Raw genomic sequence first — 22,521 nt, 5'->3', positions numbered from 1 at the left:
TTTTCTGCAGTGTGGGGCAAGGGTGAATACATAATTCAAAGAATTCTGGGAAAAACTATTTTCAGGTTAAAAAATGAATCGTTAAAAATACAGTGAAAACATCTAAGTTAAAGCAGAATTGAAGAAAAGAAAACATTGCATCATGGAAAATCTATCAACCAGATCTGAATACAGAGTGTCATATCTGACAAATATGGGTCCTACATGTATATATGAACTTATATGTTTTGTTGGAAAAGTCAATTTCAATAAAGGAGGTAAAATAGGATTTTCAGGAAAACTCATCTTGGAGGATTTACATAATAAAAAGGTAGCTCACAATATTCTGTTGGATATAATACAATGTCTGGAGGATAAGCAATGTCTGAAGCTGTGTCTTAACTGCCTAACTCACTATTCCGGTATGGCAGTAATGCTCTGGGGTGGTATTCTGAGGTCATTTTATCTTTAAAATATTTTATTTTATTTCATAAAATGAAATTGGTATTCTGAGATGACATTTTATCTCTCAGATAAAATTATATTTTATATCTTGCGTATGAATTTTATCTTGCGTATCTATGATGATACGAAGGCTGCGTAGACATACCCATCGCGTATATGGCCATTGCAACGCGGGTGATGTGCTTGCGCCTAAGTTACTTTGAAGAAAAAATAAAATTAACTTAAAAGAGGGTAGGGGCTATTTTATCTCCACGACGTTGATTTCGTCAATATTTCTAGGTGAAGTAACTCCAAATGTTGACATGAAAATGAAGAAAAATGATATATTCATTGAGAACAACACCTTAAAGTTATTCCTGTACAATCGGGAAGTATTTCATACGACTTTTCTTGACTAATATTGTCTTTGAAATGATGCTTGAAAAGATGCGAAATAGACTTCGAAAAAAAGATGAGAGTATTGTCAGTTTTGTTAAAAAGAAATCTCTGAAAGGACGCGCAAGCGTATTTGAAGTCAATAAATTGACGCAATCTCACTCCTTCGCCACACCTCCTAGCGGAATGGATTTCCATTGGTTGAGTGATATGAGAAAGCTATAAAAGCGCGTTTCTAATTGGATAATGATAAAAAAATAGGTGTATCTTACAGAGATAAAATTGTTCTCAGAATACCAATTCAAAGAGATTTTAAGGGTATTTTATCTCACTGATTTTAAAGGAGATAAAATATTTTATTTTATCTGAGATAAAATGGATCTCAGAATACCACTCCTGGACATCGTGTGTGGTGTTCCATCCTGCAGCAACGACAGGGTTAATAAACAGTTCATTGAAAGTGGAGCGTTTAAAGTGAAGGAAATGCGATGCAGTGTGAAGGTGCATCAGATTTGGGATAGAGATTAGGGAGAATGAGAAGAGCACGTCTGGAGTGTCTGTGACAGCCGGTTAATCTACTCCAGGTGGTGCCCCATTAATCCTCATGACTGGATAATCCGATTGGCCTACTCACGCTGCTTCTTGTTACTCTTGATGGTTCACCGGGCCAATCATGGATAAGAAGAGTAATGGAAGTTGCTTTATTGGTAGATCATTCCCACTCCTGCTTCTTGAGTAGGAATCACCTAACCAGGATTGACTGATTTTGTAGCAATGAGCTCTGACTGTGATAGTCAACATCTTAGGTGGATGAAGAAGTTTTATTTCAATGATTTTTAATACAGGGATCACTTGCTTTCTCTTAAAGTTAATTCACTTTTCTCATTTCTTTCCATCTATATTGATTTTATTATATACTAAATGTTCCCCCTTTTCTGGAACGTTCTTTATTAGATCCATGTATAGATCTTAAGTAGATGTGAACGTATTGTGTGTGTTTTGGGGCGTTCTCATCATTATTGTAAATTCTCTTGCTTTTTACCACTTGGCTATTCACAACTTCTCTCACTACCTCTCTCACATTTCTCCCACCACCTCCCCTATCTGTCTTAATCCTCCCCCCTCTCCGTGTTGCCTCCTTGATGATATTGCCTATCTTAGGTAGATGTCGATATGTTTTATTTTACTTGTTTTTAGACAACAGTACTATTCATATGTCATGTTTGTATTCTTCATTCTCCTTCATTTCCTGTTTCTCCCTGTCCCCCTTTATCTTATATCTTTCTCCATTCCTTCCCTTCCTTCTCTCAGACCCCCTTCCTATACAAAGGCATCTCCCCCCTACCCATCACTTCCTGCACTAACCCTCTTTTTTCCACCAAGCAATTTTTATTCAAAGTAAAAAGCTTTCCCAAGAGCAGCTTCAGATAATGCACAAACAAGATTGTATTGTAATGAACTGTGGCCTTGGGGAGCTCCTAATTGTATTATCTCTGGGCGAGGATAATGAGACCTTTGATTCAAAGGATCTTGCGAATCACATTCCCTTTGCGGCTCATTAGATTATTGCCGATTTCTCTCAGTCAATGACAAACACCGAGAATGTTTCCTATTTGACTTTCTCATTACATTAATTGCTTTTCGTTCTGTTCTTGGATCTTCATTACTCATTCTTCTTTATGTTACCTTCAAGCATGCGATCTTCTCCTTGTAAATTAACTTATTAGTCTCAACTGGTTATATGCTGTATTCCATCACCACACTGTCTTACATGATTATAAAAATCACTCTTTTTAAATGTTTTCTCTCTTTGAAGCAGTGGCATTAACCCATGTCATAATAACTTTTGTATTTACATTGTGCAATTATTGCTTTTATCCCACACACTTTCTAACAGATTCAATTCATTCTTCGTCTTGCTAACCTGGGAAAAAAATGTTCCTTCTAGTTGTTTGTTATTTAACATATTTTTATGAAACATATAAGTACAGATTTTATCTTTGCTAATCTACTTCTTATTGCTTGGTAAGTTTTACAGTTTTACACTTTGCAGGCATATTTATAAGAGGTTTGAATATGTTTTGTTTTAGAGGTCTAAATAAAGCTTATGATATCCTTTGCATCATTTTTCAGATAAAACAATAACATTGATAATCATGACTAGCCTTATCCTTTAACTAAGAGAAGGATTTTGGACACCATGATCAGTATTGGTATGACATGTATTAAATTACACGTTTGATCCATGAAAAACGATCCATTATTTGGTCATTCCATTGTCAAAAATATCTACCATAATCCCACTGAACGAGCCCTCCATCAAATACTGTGGGGATTTTCCCCTCTTTTGAATTTCTATTAAACACAAAGGTCTGTAAACTAAATTTGACCTCCTAATATTGTAAACAATAGTGGAATAACACTGCCTACCTGTGTATTCATTCAATGTGTATTGCTATTGTTCACTACTTGTACAGTTAGATGAGGAAATCAAATTTACTTATCAATTTTTTTTTTATTTGATCATAAAATCATGCATCTAATTGTCTTCTTATTTTCTATTGTCTTGATGTCAATTTCATCAAATTTATTATTTAAAATGTTATAAAGAACAAATAGAATTGATTATACCGAAAGTGGATCAAAAAGAAGCTTTGTCTATGGAAAGCAAATGTGAAGTCTCTTTAAGCATGAACAAAGGGTTTTTTATTCAATTTTAAATCTGCGCTATTCATGTTTATTGAGAGAATTTCAAGGCCTTAGCGGCATCGTGTCACATGACTGATCACATGGATAATGTACCAGCACCCTTCCTGAGAGTTAGCCATGGCAGACGCACCATGTGGCTGTCATGGGAGTTGAGACTCTCCCGTTGATGAGACCATGTGACGATTAATGAGACGTCAGCCCCTGGTGCGTTTTTTTCCACTTTGTCAGTTTGAAAGCTTTGTTATTTGATGCTCCTGGTTGGCAGATCACCCTCTGGCTGTTATAGACACTTGTAACATTCAATCTTCTCCCATATCCTAGCTCGCTCTTCTATATCTCCATCATTCACTGTCCATTTCTTATCTCCTCTTTCTATTGCTTTTGATTATAGGGTTTGTTGTCAACCCATCCCCTCTTGGATTTTTAGAGGTCATCTCTTTTTTAAATCATTTTTTCCAGTCTAATATAATTTGTGTATCCTTACGAAGGTACAGTATAAGCTTTGTCCTTGGTTTTAAATGCCTTCATGAATTATGTCTTGTCCTATCCCCCTCTCTTTCCTTTATTTCATCTTGTCTCTCCTGTTTGTATTGTCTCTGTTTCACTGTCTCTTTATCTATCTTTGCTCTGCATCTATCTATCTGTATATCCTTACTGTCCATCTGTTATCTATCTCTCTTTCTGTCTGTCTCTTTTTCTGATTCTGTCAGTTTATTTCTTATGCACTTTATGCCTGTTCCTTTCTTCAACATTTTTTGTCATGTCTTGACTCAAGCTTAATAAATCATTGATATTGTGCTTTCTTTTTACAATATCAAAATAGTACTTTTTTCGATATTTGGTCTGGTTGTTATTTTAGTTGATGATGTTACAAATGAATCATAATATCTCTAAGATATATGTACAACAAAAATCAGGCAAATACACTTTGATTACTCCATTGATTTTAGTTTTCCTTGTGAAAAAAACTCACTGATCTATCATACAACATGAGAAAGAGAGAGAGTGGGAGAGAGAAGTAGAATAGAGTGATTAAGATTAAATTGTATAGCTTTATTTTAAATGGATGTATTTTGTATGGCTCCTACTGCATGGGTGAAGATGAATTATATACTCCAGTTTATGCTTTAACCAGTATTAAGTGTCATCATCACAACTTTATTTTTACACATTTATGTAATCTGCTATTAAAATAAGCCAATATCAAAGTTGCAGGGGTTCTATGTTCTGTCATAAATAAAAATGGCTTTCATGTAACATTTAGCTTTCATGCGTAGTAGCTGTAGCCACACACTGAATTGAAAATTGTTGTGAACTCATGATGGTGAACTCCTGTTATTCATAAAACGAAACACTGTGAAAATGTCAGGGTGTATAGTTACTGTGTGTAGCAGGCATACATGAATGTCCAAGTGATGTGAGTTCTTGAACTCCTGTTTTCTTGTAAAGTAGACACATTGAATGCGACTCATGTCTCTTGCGTTCAGCCTTGGGTGCAATTAGATACCATGCTGTTGCACTCCCTCCTAATGTCCTCTGGGAGTTGACTGTACAGTACATACTTCAGAACTGCCATGTGAATCCTTCCATGCGCTGCAGGATGAATTCAAGCAGATCAGTTTTCAACCATTCTCTTTTGTTCATTTCAGATTTCTTGACATTGAAGTTTTCTTGACGTCACAGACTTAATCTTGAAAATATCGAATTTTTCCATTTCAAACTTGTCTTGAATGCACCAAAATGGACATAAATGATGAATAGAAATCAATTTATTTGATCGTATTTATTGTTTAGGTACATGATGTACATTGGATAGCTCTAAAGATTCCATCCTTGGGGAGAGTGACAGAGGGACAAAGGCTAGGGAAGGAAGGGGGATGCATTGTCCCAAAGGCCTATGCATATCAGTCTGAAAACTAACTTGAGAGTGGTTTCCCATAATCTACATTGCTGCGCCATTTGAAAGAATTGTCATTATACCTGTTGCACAAGGATCATTTGAAGAAGCGGGGGCTATTTAAGTTCAGTAAGCAACCCACTTCTGATTTGCCTTTTAGTGTCTTATGCATTAGTATCAAGATAAGACAAGATAAGATATTTTATTAAACTGTTATGTCAGAACACAATATTCCAATTATTCACTTATATGAGCAATATTAATAAAAAAGTAACAAGTTTACAATAGCTGCACAGAATAGTATAGATTTGTAACATTTTTTTGGTGGTGATAAACTCTCCATTTCATTATCATTAAATTAATTTGTGTGATGCATGTTTCCTTCAATATCATATTGACATAAGTTATTTGAACATATTACACTACTCAAAAAAAGTTAAGGACCACTTTTTAAAACGTACATAAAGATTTTATACAAGGTGTTTTATTTCTGGAAATACCTCAGTACAACTGTCCTAAATGTCCTTAAACACGCTGTAATCAATTTCACGCATGGGTGGTTTCAGTTGTTGCACAATGTCTCTCGCATCACTGCACATCCTGAAAAGTGGGCCCCGAGGGGTATCAGCTACCGACATGAAGTGGTAAAAACGAATGTCTGAGTGTCTTTCAGGCAGTTCAGTAACGAGTGTGACCACCTCCTGCAGCAATAACGGCTTCACAGCGCTGTCTCATGGAGCTGATGAGGCGATTGATGTCTCTGACGTCCAGTGCATCCCATGCAGCCTCCAGAGCCACACCCAGCTGCTGCAGTCCAAGTGGATGGGCTTCGAGCTGCTCGAGACTCCTCCCCATCATGTCACAGACGTGCTCTATCGGGTTTAAGTCCGGGGACCTCGCTGGCCACTCCATACGCTCAATCCCCTGGCCCTCAAGGAACTCGGTCACCACCCTAGCTCGGTGGGCACGGGCATTGTCATCCATGAAAATGATGTTTTGTCCCACATTTTCTGCAAATGGCACCACTATAGGTTCAAGGACCTCATCCCTGTACCTCACTCCTGTCATTGCTCCCCCTGGGACCACGTAGAGACGAGTACGGTTGGCGTAGGTGATGCCTCCCCACACCATGACGCTGCCTCCCCCATAACGGTCATGTTCTGCAATACAGGGGTCTGCAAATCTCTCTCCTGGTCGCCTCCAGACTCTCGAACGTCCATCATTGTGGTCAAGGGAAAATCTGCTCTCATCTGTGAACAGAACTCTACGCCATTGCTGTCTGGTCCATCTGACATGCTCCCGGGCCCAGTTGAGACGAATTCTTCTGTGAGCAGGGGTGAGTGGGACACACTGAGCTGGCCGTCTGGCATGCATATTGGCTCTGTGAAGTCGGTTACGGATTGTTTGAGTGGAAACAATCACTCCAGTTGCTGCAGCGAAGTCATTGTTGAGGCGGCGTGCACTGTGAAAGCGGTTGCGGAGGCTGAGATTCGTCAAGTAGCGATCATCTCTAGGGGTTGTCGAAACTGGTCGGCCACTGCGGGGTCTCTCGGAGTATAGCCCTGTCTCTCGGTGTCTTTGATTTGCTCTGCTAATGACACTGTGTGACACGCCCATCATTCTGGCTACTCTTCGCTGACTGAGGCCAGCTTCCAGCATCCCTAGGGCTCTGGCTACATCTGTTTCACTTAGGTGGTGTCTTGGCATTGCTGTTGTAGGCAAGTTGTTGATTGTACAGACTAAAGACGGAAAATGCTTTGGAAGACACTTGTCTTATGGCCCACTGCAATGATGCCAGAGACATCATGAAAGAACTGCATGTGTGAAATTGATGTCATTGTGTTTGATGGCATTCTGGACAGCTGTATCTTGGCATTGCTATTGTCAGCAAGTTGTTGATTGTAGAGACTAAAGACAGAAAATGCTTTGGAAGCCACTTTTGTACGGGCACATTGCAATGATGCAAGAGACATGAAAGAACTGCATGTGTGAAATTGATTTCATTGTGTTTGATGGCATCCTGGACAGCTGTATCTTGGCATTGCTGTTGTCAGCAATTTGTTGATTGTAGAGACTAAAGACAGAAAATGCATTTGAATCCACAGCCAGAGCCCTAGGGATGCTGGAAGCTGGCCTCAGTCAGCGAAGAGTAGCCAGAATGATGGGCGTGTCACACAGTGTCATTAGCAGAGCAAATCAAAGACACCGAGAGACAGGGCTATACTCCGAGAGACCCCGCAGTGGCCGACCAGTTTCGACAACCCCTAGAGATGATCGCTACTTGACGAATCTCAGCCTCCGCAACCGCTTTCACAGTGCACGCCGCCTCAACAATGACTTCGCTGCAGCAACTGGAGTGATTGTTTCCACTCAAACAATCCGTAACCGACTTCACAGAGCCAATATGCATGCCAGACGGCCAGCTCAGTGTGTCCCACTCACCCCTGCTCACAGAAGAATTCGTCTCAACTGGGCCCGGGAGCATGTCAGATGGACCAGACAGCAATGGCGTAGAGTTCTGTTCACAGATGAGAGCAGATTTTCCCTTGACCACAATGATGGACGTTCGAGAGTCTGGAGGCGACCAGGAGAGAGATTTGCAGACCCCTGTATTGCAGAACATGACCGTTATGGGGGAGGCAGCGTCATGGTGTGGGGAGGCATCACCTACGCCAACCGTACTCGTCTCTACGTGGTCCCAGGGGGAGCAATGACAGGAGTGAGGTACAGGGATGAGGTCCTTGAACCTATAGTGGTGCCATTTGCAGAAAATGTGGGACAAAACATCATTTTCATGGATGACAATGCCCGTGCCCACCGAGCTAGGGTGGTGACCGAGTTCCTTGAGGGCCAGGGGATTGAGCGTATGGAGTGGCCAGCGAGGTCCCCGGACTTAAACCCGATAGAGCACGTCTGTGACATGATGGGGAGGAGTCTCGAGCAGCTCGAAGCCCATCCACTTGGACTGCAGCAGCTGGGTGTGGCTCTGGAGGCTGCATGGGATGCACTGGACGTCAGAGACATCAATCGCCTCATCAGCTCCATGAGACAGCGCTGTGAAGCCGTTATTGCTGCAGGAGGTGGTCACACTCGTTACTGAACTGCCTGAAAGACACTCAGACATTCGTTTTTACCACTTCATGTCGGTAGCTGATACCCCTCGGGGCCCACTTTTCAGGATGTGCAGTGATGCGAGAGACATTGTGCAACAACTGAAACCACCCATGCGTGAAATTGATTACAGCGTGTTTAAGGACATTTAGGACAGTTGTACTGAGGTATTTCCAGAAATAAAACACCTTGTATAAAATCTTTATGTACGTTTTAAAAAGTGGTCCTTAACTTTTTTTGAGTAGTGTAATATGTTCAAATAACTTATGTCAGAACTCTACGCCATTGCTGTCTGGTCCATCTGACATGCTCCCGGGCCCAGTTGAGACGAATTCTTCTGTGAGCAGGGGTGAGTGGGACACACTGAGCTGGCCGTCTGGCATGCATATTGGCTCTGTGAAGTCGGTTACGGATTGTTTGAGTGGAAACAATCACTCCAGTTGCTGCAGCGAAGTCATTGTTGAGGCGGCGTGCACTGTGAAAGCGGTTGCGGAGGCTGAGATTCGTCAAGTAGCGATCATCTCTAGGGGTTGTCGAAACTGGTCGGCCACTGCGGGGTCTCTCGGAGTATAGCCCTGTCTCTCGGTGTCTTTGATTTGCTCTGCTAATGACACTGTGTGACACGCCCATCATTCTGGCTACTCTTCGCTGACTGAGGCCAGCTTCCAGCATCCCTAGGGCTCTGGCTGTGGATTCAAATGCATTTTCTGTCTTTAGTCTCTACAATCAACAAATTGCTGACAACAGCAATGCCAAGATACAGCTGTCCAGGATGCCATCAAACACAATGAAATCAATTTCACACATGCAGTTCTTTCATGTCTCTTGCATCATTGCAATGTGCCCGTACAAAAGTGGCTTCCAAAGCATTTTCTGTCTTTAGTCTCTACAATCAACAACTTGCTGACAATAGCAATGCCAAGATACAGCTGTCCAGAATGCCATCAAACACAATGACATCAATTTCACACATGCAGTTCTTTCATGATGTCTCTGGCATCATTGCAGTGGGCCATAAGACAAGTGTCTTCCAAAGCATTTTCCGTCTTTAGTCTGTACAATCAACAACTTGCCTACAACAGCAATGCCAAGACACCACCTAAGTGAAACAGATGTAGCCAGAGCCCTAGGGATGCTGGAAGCTGGCCTCAGTCAGCGAAGAGTAGCCAGAATGATGGGCGTGTCACACAGTGTCATTAGCAGAGCAAATCAAAGACACCGAGAGACAGGGCTATACTCCGAGAGACCCCGCAGTGGCCGACCAGTTTCGACAACCCCTAGAGATGATCGCTACTTGACGAATCTCAGCCTCCGCAACCGCTTTCACAGTGCACGCCGCCTCAACAATGACTTCGCTGCAGCAACTGGAGTGATTGTTTCCACTCAAACAATCCGTAACCGACTTCACAGAGCCAATATGCATGCCAGACGGCCAGCTCAGTGTGTCCCACTCACCCCTGCTCACAGAAGAATTCGTCTCAACTGGGCCCGGGAGCATGTCAGATGGACCAGACAGCAATGGCGTAGAGTTCTGTTCACAGATGAGAGCAGATTTTCCCTTGACCACAATGATGGACGTTCGAGAGTCTGGAGGCGACCAGGAGAGAGATTTGCAGACCCCTGTATTGCAGAACATGACCGTTATGGGGGAGGCAGCGTCATGGTGTGGGGAGGCATCACCTACGCCAACCGTACTCGTCTCTACGTGGTCCCAGGGGGAGCAATGACAGGAGTGAGGTACAGGGATGAGGTCCTTGAACCTATAGTGGTGCCATTTGCAGAAAATGTGGGACAAAACATCATTTTCATGGATGACAATGCCCGTGCCCACCGAGCTAGGGTGGTGACCGAGTTCCTTGAGGGCCAGGGGATTGAGCGTATGGAGTGGCCAGCGAGGTCCCCGGACTTAAACCCGATAGAGCACGTCTGGGACATGATGGGGAGGAGTCTCGAGCAGCTCGAAGCCCATCCACTTGGACTGCTGCAGCTGGGTGTGGCTCTGGAGGCTGCATGGGATGCACTGGACGTCAGAGACATCAATCGCCTCATCAGCTCCATGAGACAGCGCTGTGAAGCCGTTATTGCTGCAGGAGGTGGTCACACTCGTTACTGAACTGCCTGAAAGACACTCAGACATTCGTTTTTACCACTTCATGTCGGTAGCTGATACCCCTCGGGGCCCACTTTTCAGGATGTGCAGTGATGCGAGAGACATTGTGCAACAACTGAAACCACCCATGCGTGAAATTGATTACAGCGTGTTTAAGGACATTTAGGACAGTTGTACTGAGGTATTTCCAGAAATAAAACACCTTGTATAAAATCTTTATGTACGTTTTAAAAAGTGGTCCTTAACTTTTTTTGAGTAGTGTATATTACATAAACAATAAATTGAATCTCTGAAACCTAAGACCAAAAAAATGGCTCATGGCACACTATCGAATGATTTTAACTGTTGTAATGAATAAGATATCATGTTGACCAATTAAATAAATTACTGCAATTGATTTTCTAAAAAATGCGGATTGTAATTATGATTATGATTGCAAATACTGATAAGTTCTTAGAATGGTATACACCACATTAAAAAATATGACCCTTGTCATATCTAGACTTCACCTTTCTCAGCATTTGCCTCCATCAATTTCATGTAATTAGAAATTTAGACTATTCCATACTATTTTCTAGATCAGGTAAAAAAAACCCATCATATGGAGAGAGGAATAAAAAAGAGAATGGCTATGAATAGTTGATCTTTCTTAAAGTATTCACTGGTCAAGACCGAAACATGCCTATATTTTTTTTAATTTGGTATGAATATTCTACTTCCAAACAAATGTGCATGTATGTCAGATATACATTTGCTGCCTATCATCAGATCATTCCCATTCCCACAGTTTGTTATGTATTGGTGATTTGTCATAAGATTGAATATAAAAGGGAGGGCCACCCCAACACTCTCAACAGCAAATGATGTGTTTAATTTTCTCCAATGCAAATTGATTTCAATCTCCATTTCTGTTGACTGAAAATTACATTATATTAGTAAAACACAAGGAGTTGTAATAATATTATTTGCCACTACTCATTTAGAGAGCGTGACAATCATGTTCCTTAGAGCTAGCTAGAATTTTCTTCTGTCTCTTCTTGGCTAACTCCTGTCTATTTCTCCTTTCTGCATGCCCCTCTCTCATCCATCAAAGACCCTGTTCTCATTACCCTTCCTAAAACTAGTTTAATGGAAACTATTTTAGTGGAAACTAATTTAACGTGTAATGAGAACGGTCGAAGCGGTCTTGGAAGCGATCTTCCAAACCCTTTCAGAAAACCACCTTGCGATGTAGTTTTCAAGATTCATTAAACTGGTTTTAGCGTGAGGGCACAACCGTTCTTCGGGAAGCAATCTTCGCACCGTGATGTTTGACGCTGCGGTTTGAAATTTTGTGCGAAGCTGAGAGCGTACCCATAGCAACAAGGTCGCTTTCCGTGAAGTGGTTTTGAAAACCACTTTTGGGTTATCAAATGGGAACGCTAGCAATGCAAACTGGTTTTGTGAACCGGTTTCCAGTAACTAGTTTTTAGGTTTGTAATGAGAACGGTGTCTTATTATTGAGAAGCACAATAGTTAGTACCTCTTGGTATGGTTTTAATTCACTATTAAAGGTGGACTCCGGGCTGAAAATATTTATATCTTAATAATAAATAGAGTAAAATTCACTGAGCAAAATGATGAAAATTTCATCAAAATCTTCTATCAAATAGAGAAGTTAATGAATTTAAGTTTGCTCATTGAATATTCATGAAGACATGCCTAGAACTGTTCACTAGAATTATGCAAATCTTTAAAATGCCTTAACTTTGTTATTCCTTGTCCGATTTTTATTAAATTTTCAGTGTTTGGTTTGTTTGTTTTTCCTTTAATCTGTTTAAATCATATTATCTTCAGCCTGGAGTACCCTTTAACTCCTTACCTGGGCCTGATAACATAAAGCTTAGCAATTGATCATTGGGCTGATTTCTATGGCAAGTGCATTGATTATTTTGTATGACCAATCCTAAGAATCAGCTCGGTTACTAGGCCCTGGAGGGTGTTTCACAAATATTTGCATAAAAGGCATGACCCCATTGGTCAGATCATGCCAAGAAGACGCGCTTTACTACGTATTGATCCATAAGATTGCGCGTTGCGTAACATGTACGCGTCGACATTTCAGTGCGACTCTAAAGGTGGTTTCAGACCGCCTCGAAGTTCGTCAGTTCCAGGTATTCTTTGATCGGGAAATTTTCCCCGATCAGAAAATACCAGGTATTTTGGTAATGTGAAAGCAAACTAAGCGTAATTTCCCCGAAAGAAAATACCCGCTAAATAGTAGGTACTTGGCGAAATTACGAGAACTTTCGCGGGGATTTTTCCAAGGTCGCAGGTATTTTGGCAATGTGAAAGCAATTTACGGGAACTTTTAGCCCAGCGTGTCGTTGGGCGCGGGCACCGTGGGTGGCTGCTGGGCTAGTGGTTTTGAATCTCGCGCCTTGCCTGCTTATTAGACCATACTGCGCATGCTCCTAACTTCAGGAATTTATTCCGAAGGGTATGTTTCGGGGCGGTGTGAATGCAGGAATAATTAATGGGTATTTTTTAGCCTAAAAATGTTCTCGTAATTTAACGGGGATTCTTGTGATCGAGTCGGTTTGAAACCGCCTTAAGTCATGCCTTTATTATTTGTGAAACACCCCCCCTCTAAGAAGCAAGGTGATCCAGAAGAGACCATCACTAGGTTTCACACCACCTCGATCATAAGAATCCCCGTTAAATTACAAGAACTTTTTTACGCTAAAAAAATACACATTTATTATTCCTGCATTCACACCGCACCGAAACAAAGCCTTCAGGATAAGTTCCTGAAGTTACAAGCATGCGCAGTATGGTCTGATAAGAAAGCAAGGCGCAAGATTCAAAATCACTAGCTCAGCGGCCACTCACGGTGCCCGCACCCTACTACACGCTGAGCTAAAAGTTCCCGTAAATTGCTTTCACACTGCCAAAATACCTGCAACCTTGGAAAAATCCCCACGACAGTTCTCGTAAATTGTGACAAGTGCCTACTATTTTTTTAGTGGGTATTTTCTTTTGGGGAGATTACGTATGATTTGCTTTCACATTGCCAATATTACATGTACCTGGTATTTCCTGATCGGGGTAAATATCCCAATCTGAAAATACCTGGAATTGACGAACTTCGAGGCGGCCTGAAACCACCTTCTGTAAGGTTGTTTTCTGGATCACTCCAGTCACTCCAGAAGATTGCTTTGATTATTCCATGGAGGCATTTCTTGAAAGCTGTCAGCACTGACTTGTCACTTGTCAGCTCTCACAATAACAGTGATATTCTTTGTTTTGATTAGCTGAGGGTACTAGTCTCTGACTGGTATGATGGTAAATGTCAAAGAATGACAACTTGTTGGTGCTGACAAGAAGTGGTGTCCTGCATGGGGAGCGTTTCATCAACATTTTCATCCACAAGTCAGATCTGACATCTTTCCCTGAGGAGCGTTTCATGAAAGGACTTGTTGTATGTGTTCCGATAAGTCCCAATTTATCCGACAGTTGCCATGTAGTAACAGCGCTTCTTAGCCAATCAAAACCAAGGAAAGTTGTCAGATCTGACAACTTGTTGGACAAAAAAAATGTTGATTAAACTTTCCCCTGATGTTGATTGGCTAAGAGTCACAGTTCCTATGGTAACTGTCGGATAAAATGGGACTTTTGGGATAAAACATCCAACAAGTCCTTTCATGAAACGCTCCCAGGACTGCTTGACCATTCTCAGTCCAGGAAAGTTACTGTACATTCAAACGGGTTCTTTAAGGACTTGGATTGCATTGGAGTTGAACTCGACTGAATTGTTTATTCATTAACATGATTTTTATACTTTGTAAACATGGCATTTGCAATAGGCAGTGGGTTATGATATAAGCTGAAATCATATCAATTTTTTTTAAGGTTGAGTTATATGTAAAAGCATTCTTTGTAATAATTTTTATGGGTTAGTTTGGAAAGTACTTATCTGCATGTGTAATCTGAAAAAAGTTGAATAATTCAACTCAACAATTCCCTGGAGATATGCTTCCTGTACAGCTTGATCCTCTTCAAGTTTTAGCATTTGATTTGACAGCGAGAGAAGCAGTGTGAGTGTCAAGGCTCCAACATAATTAGCCTAAAAGAAAAGCAATTTCTTTTTGGCATCATTTATTCGTTGTTATTAGTTCACTTGATTTGAAGTGAGTGACATGCCGTGAGGCAGGCTCATGTTACTGTTTATACCCAGTCTCATGGCTATTTTAAATGCCAATATTCATGGTTGGTATCTTGGCCTAGTGGGTCCCAGCCATGGGCTTGTATTTCCTCCATCGCAGCCAGGATGCTACCTGCATGCCAGATGAGTCTCACCATGTTTTCAAGATGTTGGGTACAGTTTTGGATTGTCAATTGCCATTTTGAGGACATTGTTTGGATCCTTGAACCCATTGGCCCTATGTTGATTCATTGCTTGTCTTTAAATAATGTTTGAATCTGTATGTAAATATAGGAACAAAACATGGCACAAATGTTTGCAGTAGAATGTGAGGAGGCTAGACGGGCATCGGGTGATAATGAGAAGATATTGCAAGACCCAGGGGGAAATCACCACTCAGATGCCAAAAGTCTACTTTGCCCTGAAAATACATTTAAAAGCAAAAATATCAATTAATTTGTCTTTGTGTTTCAGTTTAAGCTATCAATTGTGATCAAGACATACACTATAGGGTTTCCATATCTTGATTGGTTGTAAGGTTATACTTTATCACATGTATAGCTTCATGAATTTTCTTCCAGGGGAGGTGTCTAGTTGTGTGCGATATAAAAGGCATGACTGCATTGGTCAGATCATGCAAAGAGGACACACACTACTGAATATTGATCAATAAGATTGTGCGTTGCATATCATGCATTGCCATTTAATTGTGACTCTAAGTCATACTTATTCTTTGTGAAACACCCCCAGGTCTGGCAAAACTATCCAAGTAAGAACAGACTGGAGATTTTGTTTGATAAATAGATGCAACTTGTAGGGCTATTTTATGAATTATAATCCCAAATTTAACTTCAGCTCTGTTTTTACAAAGTATATTTTCTTGTGAGAGGCCTATTCTATTGGTAGTGATGATATACTTGGTTTGGCTCTTCAAAACAATTATGAATGTGATGCATAAAGTGTGAATAAATTCCCCATAGCCCTGTTTTGTGCTGAAGCTTCTTGGGCTGATGGAAATGTCCTTAAGATTCTCAAACATTTATTACGACACTTAAGCATAGTGTGAGAGATTTTTCCATGAGAACCGATTTATTATCTGTGACTTTGGGATCCTTTAGATTGCAGCATTTATCACTGAATTTGTCTTTCTAGATTGTCATTAAATCACAAAGTGATGTATTTTCTACAAATTTTATCCCAATATTTTTTTGTCTCTCCACTTTATGTACGGTACTGTATAGATAATAGATTATTAGAGGACAAAAAGTTGACGCCCTTTTCTGATTTACAACCCATGATACAAGAGAGAAGATGTTTGTTTACTAAGTAATGTGGGTGTTGGAGGAAATCCGTTAAGAATTTATGCATTCTGTCTGGAGAGACTCCTCGGACTAGCTGATGAATGGGATATCAAATATTCAAAGTTCCCCCTGAAAGCTAGTTGCTAGATTAGCATAGCTTAGTACCCTCTCAGTTGGAATTTATAATTGTTCCTACCAAATGGTAAATGACTTTGGAAAATTATATATAGATGAGCAATGTTGTGAGCTTCAAGGAACCCATGTTTGGATTAATTTGCTATGAAGTATGGCCTGTATTTAGGAGGATATGGTAGTTGATGTTCGTTCTTTTATAACTGTATTTATGACAATTATGGAATAGTATTTTTCATATTAAGTCATATAGTTAGGAGTGTTCTTTTTTCAGATCAGATAATAAGGGTCTGAATTTTTATACACTGTATTGTTTGTTTATTACAATTCTTCGTTATCTGTAACGCTAGACAATTAAACGAAAAATCACAGTGAAATTCGAGTATTGAAGAGAGCTAGCAAACCACAATATACGTATGGGCAATTCCATAGGTTGGTGGACATGAGCTCAATGTGTCTTTGTACATATAGCCCATCTGAACCGTAACGTGAGTAACCACTTTATCTGCACCCCTTGTAAAAACCATGTGTTCTTTATTTTTTTAATTATATACAAATTTGTCTCCCTAATATACTTCTTTGAAATGGATATAATCAACTTTCATAAAAGCCTTGCATGAGGACACTTTTCGCTTATGTCCACTTTTCATTTTATGCATATATATCCAAATCATGTTACATGAGTAACCAACACATTTCAAAGATTTGCCAGGAGCATAATGAAATTTCCCAAGTTTTGTTTTTATACAAAGGATAGTCAGACTGCGTACTATGTTGGGATAAAGAGATGTTTAGTTCCTATCAATAATAATGGAGTTACAGCTCCAAGTATGAGTCAAGGTGTCTCCAAATGTAACGTGAGTAACCGTGGAATAGCCCTTATTAAGATTTGCTTTGTAAGTCAGTTGCTAGTCGTCACCCTATCCACTTGAAATGCATGATTTTTTAAAATCTAAGCATCTCTCGAGAGCAAGGAGATAGAAAGGTGGAAAGAGCAAAGTTCAATGAGTCATTACTGTTGATATATAATATTGTACAATTGTATCATTTATCGCTCGGCTGGCAGAAGGGCGCGCACACTGAATCCCATCTAACCTATAAAATATCAACTTATTTCAGACCAAACCCAAATTAATGAATAAAGGGATGAAATGGAACATGCGTAGTAAATTTGGTCTGAAATAAGTTGACATTTCATAAGTTAGATGGGATTAAGTGTGTGCGCCCTTCTGCTTGGCGAAAAATTTGCACCCTTCTGCCAGCCGTGCGACGATTTGTCCTCTGATTTTGAATGGAGGTGATCTTTTTTTTTTCATTTAGAAGTGCACAGGAGTGCTGGTTACCTGTTAATATGGAGGGAATGGTACATGTCTTGGCACTACTAACAAAATCACATTAGGTGGTTTTAGACCGCCTCGAAGTTCGTCAGTTCCAGGTATTCTCTGATCGGGAAATTTACCCCGATCAGAAAATACCAGGTATTTTGGTAATGTGAAAGCAAACTACGCGTAATTTCCCCGAAAGAAAATACCCGCTAAATAGTAGGTACTTGGCGAAATTACGAGAACTTTCGTGGGGATTTTTCCAAGGTCGCAGGTATTTTGGCAATGTGAAAGCAATTTACAGGAACTTTTAGCCCAGCGTGTCGTTGGGCGCGGGCGCCGTGGGTGGCTGCTGGGCTAGTGGTTTTGAATCTCGTGCCTTGCCTGCTTATTAGACCATACTGCGCATGCTCCTAACTTCAGGAATTTATCCCAAAGGGTATGTTTTGGGGCGGTGTGAATGCAGGAATTATTAATGGGTATTTTTTAGCCTAAAAATGTTCTCGTAATTTAACGGGGATTCTTGTGATCGAGGCGGTTTGAAACCGCCTATTGTAAATCATGCAATTCAGTGGTGGCAGTGCGCGGTCATTTTAATATGAAAATTAAATCATACTAAAAGGCAAGTCTGGATGCAAATTGCAAATGAAACCACGGTGGATGTTGAACATGCTGTCTTTTGAAATAATTGGAAAGGTATTTTTGTTAGAAAGTCTTGCACCCCATGACTTTCACTGTACTAATATCTGTTTTTACCTGTTGACATCAGCATTCTTCTATCTACCTGTTTTTCTTCCTCTCTGTGTTTAATGTAAACCAGTTCAGGTGTTTAAACATTGATTTTTATGATCCCTGATTTTCTTGGAAGCAATCTGTCCGGAGATTACCCATACAGCTCTTAGACTTGTTTACGATATTTGATAACAGGAGTGCATAAACCTTCATTTGGGTATTTCCCTAGATAGTTTCTTGTCACAAAAGCTGTATTTGTGTGAAATACTCATTTGTGGGTCATTTGAGATCATGATAATTGTGTTCAGACAGAGCTTAAGGGCTGTATTTTTTTCAACTTTGCATTTTTTTTAAGGAAATGAGATGACAATTGTGTTCAGATAAAGTTTAAGCACTCTGTGTCATGCACTAATATATTACTTAAAGCCAAAATAAAGATTCGTTCATGGAAAGCTGTGAGGGAACAAAATACAACAATATAAGTTTCATGCATTTTCACTGCTTACCTGTTAAATGTATACCCTTGATTATCGCTTCTCAGCGACCTGAAATCCATTACATCATTCTTTGTGGACAAAGTTTAGATTACATGTGTTTGTATATGTAGAAAAGGTTGATTATTTTATCTTTTTTGGAAGTACTAATTCAAGATTTTAAAAGAAATTCACACAGAAAAATAACAGTAAAAATATGTCCTACTTGAATGGATGAAACCTAGGGCTTTAGAACCTAATTTTGCCAACTTTTGGGAAGCTTTTTGCCTGTTTTTGCTATGCCTTGAGTTCATTTAAAACAGCTTTAACTGACATTGTAGCTTTCGCCAAATAAGAGGCAAAGAAAGAAAAGAACAGACAGGAATATGGTGTAAAGCTGTGGGTTACTGTTCATTTGAGCATTAAATAATTACAAAGTTTTCTGCAGATCATCAAAAATATTTTGAATCATGTATTGGTATTTACAGTAAGCTTGCTTGTTCCTCTAGAACAATAAATTTATGTGAAATTCCCAAACTGCAAGTCTGTTTGTGTAAATTGCCTCATGTAGTTTGAATCCTATTTACATAATGACACCATATATTTTGTTTTTCCTAATAATAATTTTTGTTTTTAACGATGTTTTGCTCTTGTCTTTTTATGTTTGTATTTCTTGTAGGACAAAGAAGAGTTGCAGGTGAATTACCCATCCATGTATGAACTTATGCATGATCTTAAAGGCATGGCGGAGAACAATGCATCATGGTCAAGGAAAAACTACCTTCAAAGGGATACTATGGCTGCTGCAGCTGCAATATACAAAGGTAATGGAGCTATTGATTTTGTTTGTTTCTTATTTCTCAAATATCCAATACAAATACCCAGATAAATGCCTGCAATATTGGAAAGTTATGCACAGAAATAAACCCAAGCCAATTCAGCGATGAAAGTAGAATATTACGATCTTCCATAGGATTATTAAAAAAGTGTTTCCTCACTGTTTTGAACTGTCAATGGGCAATGCACCATGAGCCTCTTTTTATGATGGCCACCGGCGCATTACAAATGTTCATATTATTATTATTATAGTAGTAGTACAGTATTATAGGAAAAGCATATTTGGTTGGTGTAATTTTTACACTTCTTGGTCTCTCAGGTTCACCTTTTTGTTAAAAATGCTTGTTTGACTATTTGAAATGCTGTAAGTAGCATTCCGGATCATAAGAAGGAAAGTTTGAAGTTTAGATGTGCTAATAAAGAAAAACTCTTCCCCATACACCAATTTGTTTATGAAGTCGGTGAGGGGAAGGCAGACAAGTCCTTTTTCTTGCATTATTCATCCTTCCACGTCATCTTCAAACCCTCATATCCCTCAAGAGTGAAGGCAATTACAGAATCTGACCCAATTTTTTTCTAAATATGCCCCCATCGTACGTGGGATCTCTGTCAACGCTCTGGATTTTTCTTAACGAGAGGTTAAATGATGTTCCCACTAGCTACCAAATCACTCCTACTAGCATGAATTCCAATGCAATCCAAACATGAATATTTCATGATGAACAGTCCCCCAGTTTCACGTCCCCCAGGGGACCCTTTTTTGCCTTAAGTTTGCCTATCAATATTCATTGATGCTTTCCATGTTATTCTTGAGGAAGGCATAATGCATGCGGAACATGAACAGGTGACTTCATGCATTTCACATGCTGCTTTGAGATGGTTACAGTAACCAATGAATATAAATGACGGCTTTTGCGAATTTTAGAGGAAATCTGACACGCCATGCATCCTCAAGACGGATTCGAAGCTCTTGGGTAGTTCAAAAGTACCCATAACTTTAGTCAAAATTAGTTTTCATTCTCATTACGTCTCTTCACTCTGTACTTTATGAACTTCCCTAATTGCGGTGGACTAAGCTGAAGGTGAAATCCATTCATATCTAGCGTTCAAGATTTAATCATGCATTGACACATATTGAGGCATGCAATTATGTAGCAATATGCTGATATTCACTGTAAAAACTGTGGTGTTAAAACTGACACCAGTTGGTGTTAATAGACGACCACACCCTGAGGTGTTAAAATTACACCCTAGAGATTGAACATAACACCAAAGAGTGTAAATGTAACAACCAAAGGTGTTGTAATAACACCTATAGGTGTTAAAACTAACACTGTCAATTCAACACCGGTGTAAAATAACTGGTGTGGTCCTCTATGTACACCGGTTAACACCACAGTTTTTGCTGTGTTGAATCAGGGCCCAATGAAATGAAAGTTTGCAATCAATTGCAAAATGACATTGGCCAGTCAAGATCATTATTGCATATTGTTCCACATACCCACCATCAACCAATCAAAATCATTGTTTGAAAACTGCAATCTATTTCTTTTTTATTATAGTCCTCGTCTCAGTTTTTCATCATGCTTCATTATTCAACCATTCATTATACAGTATATATCCTTTATCATTCATTAAGACAGTTATATATTACTTTTATTATTCCTTATATGGCTTATAATTATTTGGGTAAATTCACTCGTTCTCAAGAAAGGATACTCCAGACCTGTATTTTGAACATTCAGTAGTGGTCTTGGCAAGATGGAATACTGCTAATTATCAGCGTGAGAGTTCCATCAAAATTTTATCCGAAAAGTTGTTTGATCCGACAACTTTCCTTGATTTTGATTGGCTGAGAAGCACTGTTACTATGTCAGATAATACAGACTTTATTGGATAAAACATCTGACAAGTCTTACCAACAACCCACTTTATATTATCTTATCTCCATTTTATCTACTCAATGCTTTTTTTTATTACCTGCATCTCCTTCAACTCAACTTTCAGATCTAGACATTTACATTGCTTATCTCTATGATTAGCTGGGCTCTGATAAGCTTTCTGATTGTCTAGTATAAGAGAGTTAAAGGAGAATATGCATTAGAAAAAAAAAAAATTAATGTGTATATTTTTCTTTGATTTCACAGACATGTATGGGAATGAAGATGGTACAATCCCAGCCACTTTTCAAATTCTCTTTATGATTGGTTGGAAGCCTGACCAATCACAGGTAAGATTGTCTTGTTGCCTTTTTTTAAAAGTCACCAAATTCTTGAAAATCTGTTGCAGATGGAAACTGATCAAACAGTTTGTTTCATATTATTCAAACTGACATGTACTAGTTTGTTTCATCTTATTCAAACTAACATATACTAGTGTTGTGATGCTCTATTGGTTTTAAATTCACAGGGAAAATTAGATTTTCAGGGTTTTTTATACTCCCACCAAACCAGTTTGAAGGGGGTATATAGGAATCAGCATACGGGCGGTCGGTTGGTCCGTTGCAAATCTTGCGCATTGAACTACTTCCTCAGTTGTTAACCGATTCTCATGAAACTTGGAACACATATTGGTGTTGGGGTGAGGATGTGCAAGGCACACTTTTCGCATACATGTGTCAGAAATTGTGTTGGCATGGTAATGGTATAATTTGGCAAATATAGGGTACAAATATTGCAGTTTACACTACTTCCTCACTTTTTAACCAATTCTCATGAAACGTGGCTCACACATTGGATTCAAGGTAAAGATGTGCGAGACACGTATTTTGTGTGTGTTGGAAGTTGTGTTGCCATGGTAACAACATATTTATAGGCCCCAAATTAGGTAAAAATCGGTTTGAACTACTTAATTAGTTTTCAACCAATTCTCATTAAGTTAGCTCACACATTGGTC

At 39.5% G+C, this 22,521-nt stretch overlaps 1 protein-coding gene across 1 annotated transcript in view; it reads left to right on the top strand.

The window, feature by feature from the left end:
- LOC129265401 (arginine-hydroxylase NDUFAF5, mitochondrial-like) overlaps window positions 1–22,521 on the top strand; it is a 53,819-nt gene that overhangs the window by 6,671 nt on the left and 24,627 nt on the right. Inside the window, exons 4-5 of the mRNA XM_064101392.1 lie at window positions 19,469–19,613; window positions 21,774–21,856. Coding sequence (XP_063957462.1) covers window positions 19,469–19,613; window positions 21,774–21,856 — 228 coding nt within the window. The remainder of the gene's footprint in view (window positions 1–19,468; window positions 19,614–21,773; window positions 21,857–22,521) is intronic.

The sequence above is a fragment of the Lytechinus pictus genome, chromosome 7 (genome assembly GCF_037042905.1).
Source record: "Lytechinus pictus isolate F3 Inbred chromosome 7, Lp3.0, whole genome shotgun sequence".
Lineage (NCBI taxonomy): Eukaryota > Metazoa > Echinodermata > Echinoidea > Temnopleuroida > Toxopneustidae > Lytechinus > Lytechinus pictus.
The sequence above is the reverse complement of the archived record's forward strand: the minus strand, read 5'-3'. Positions and strand labels throughout refer to the sequence as shown.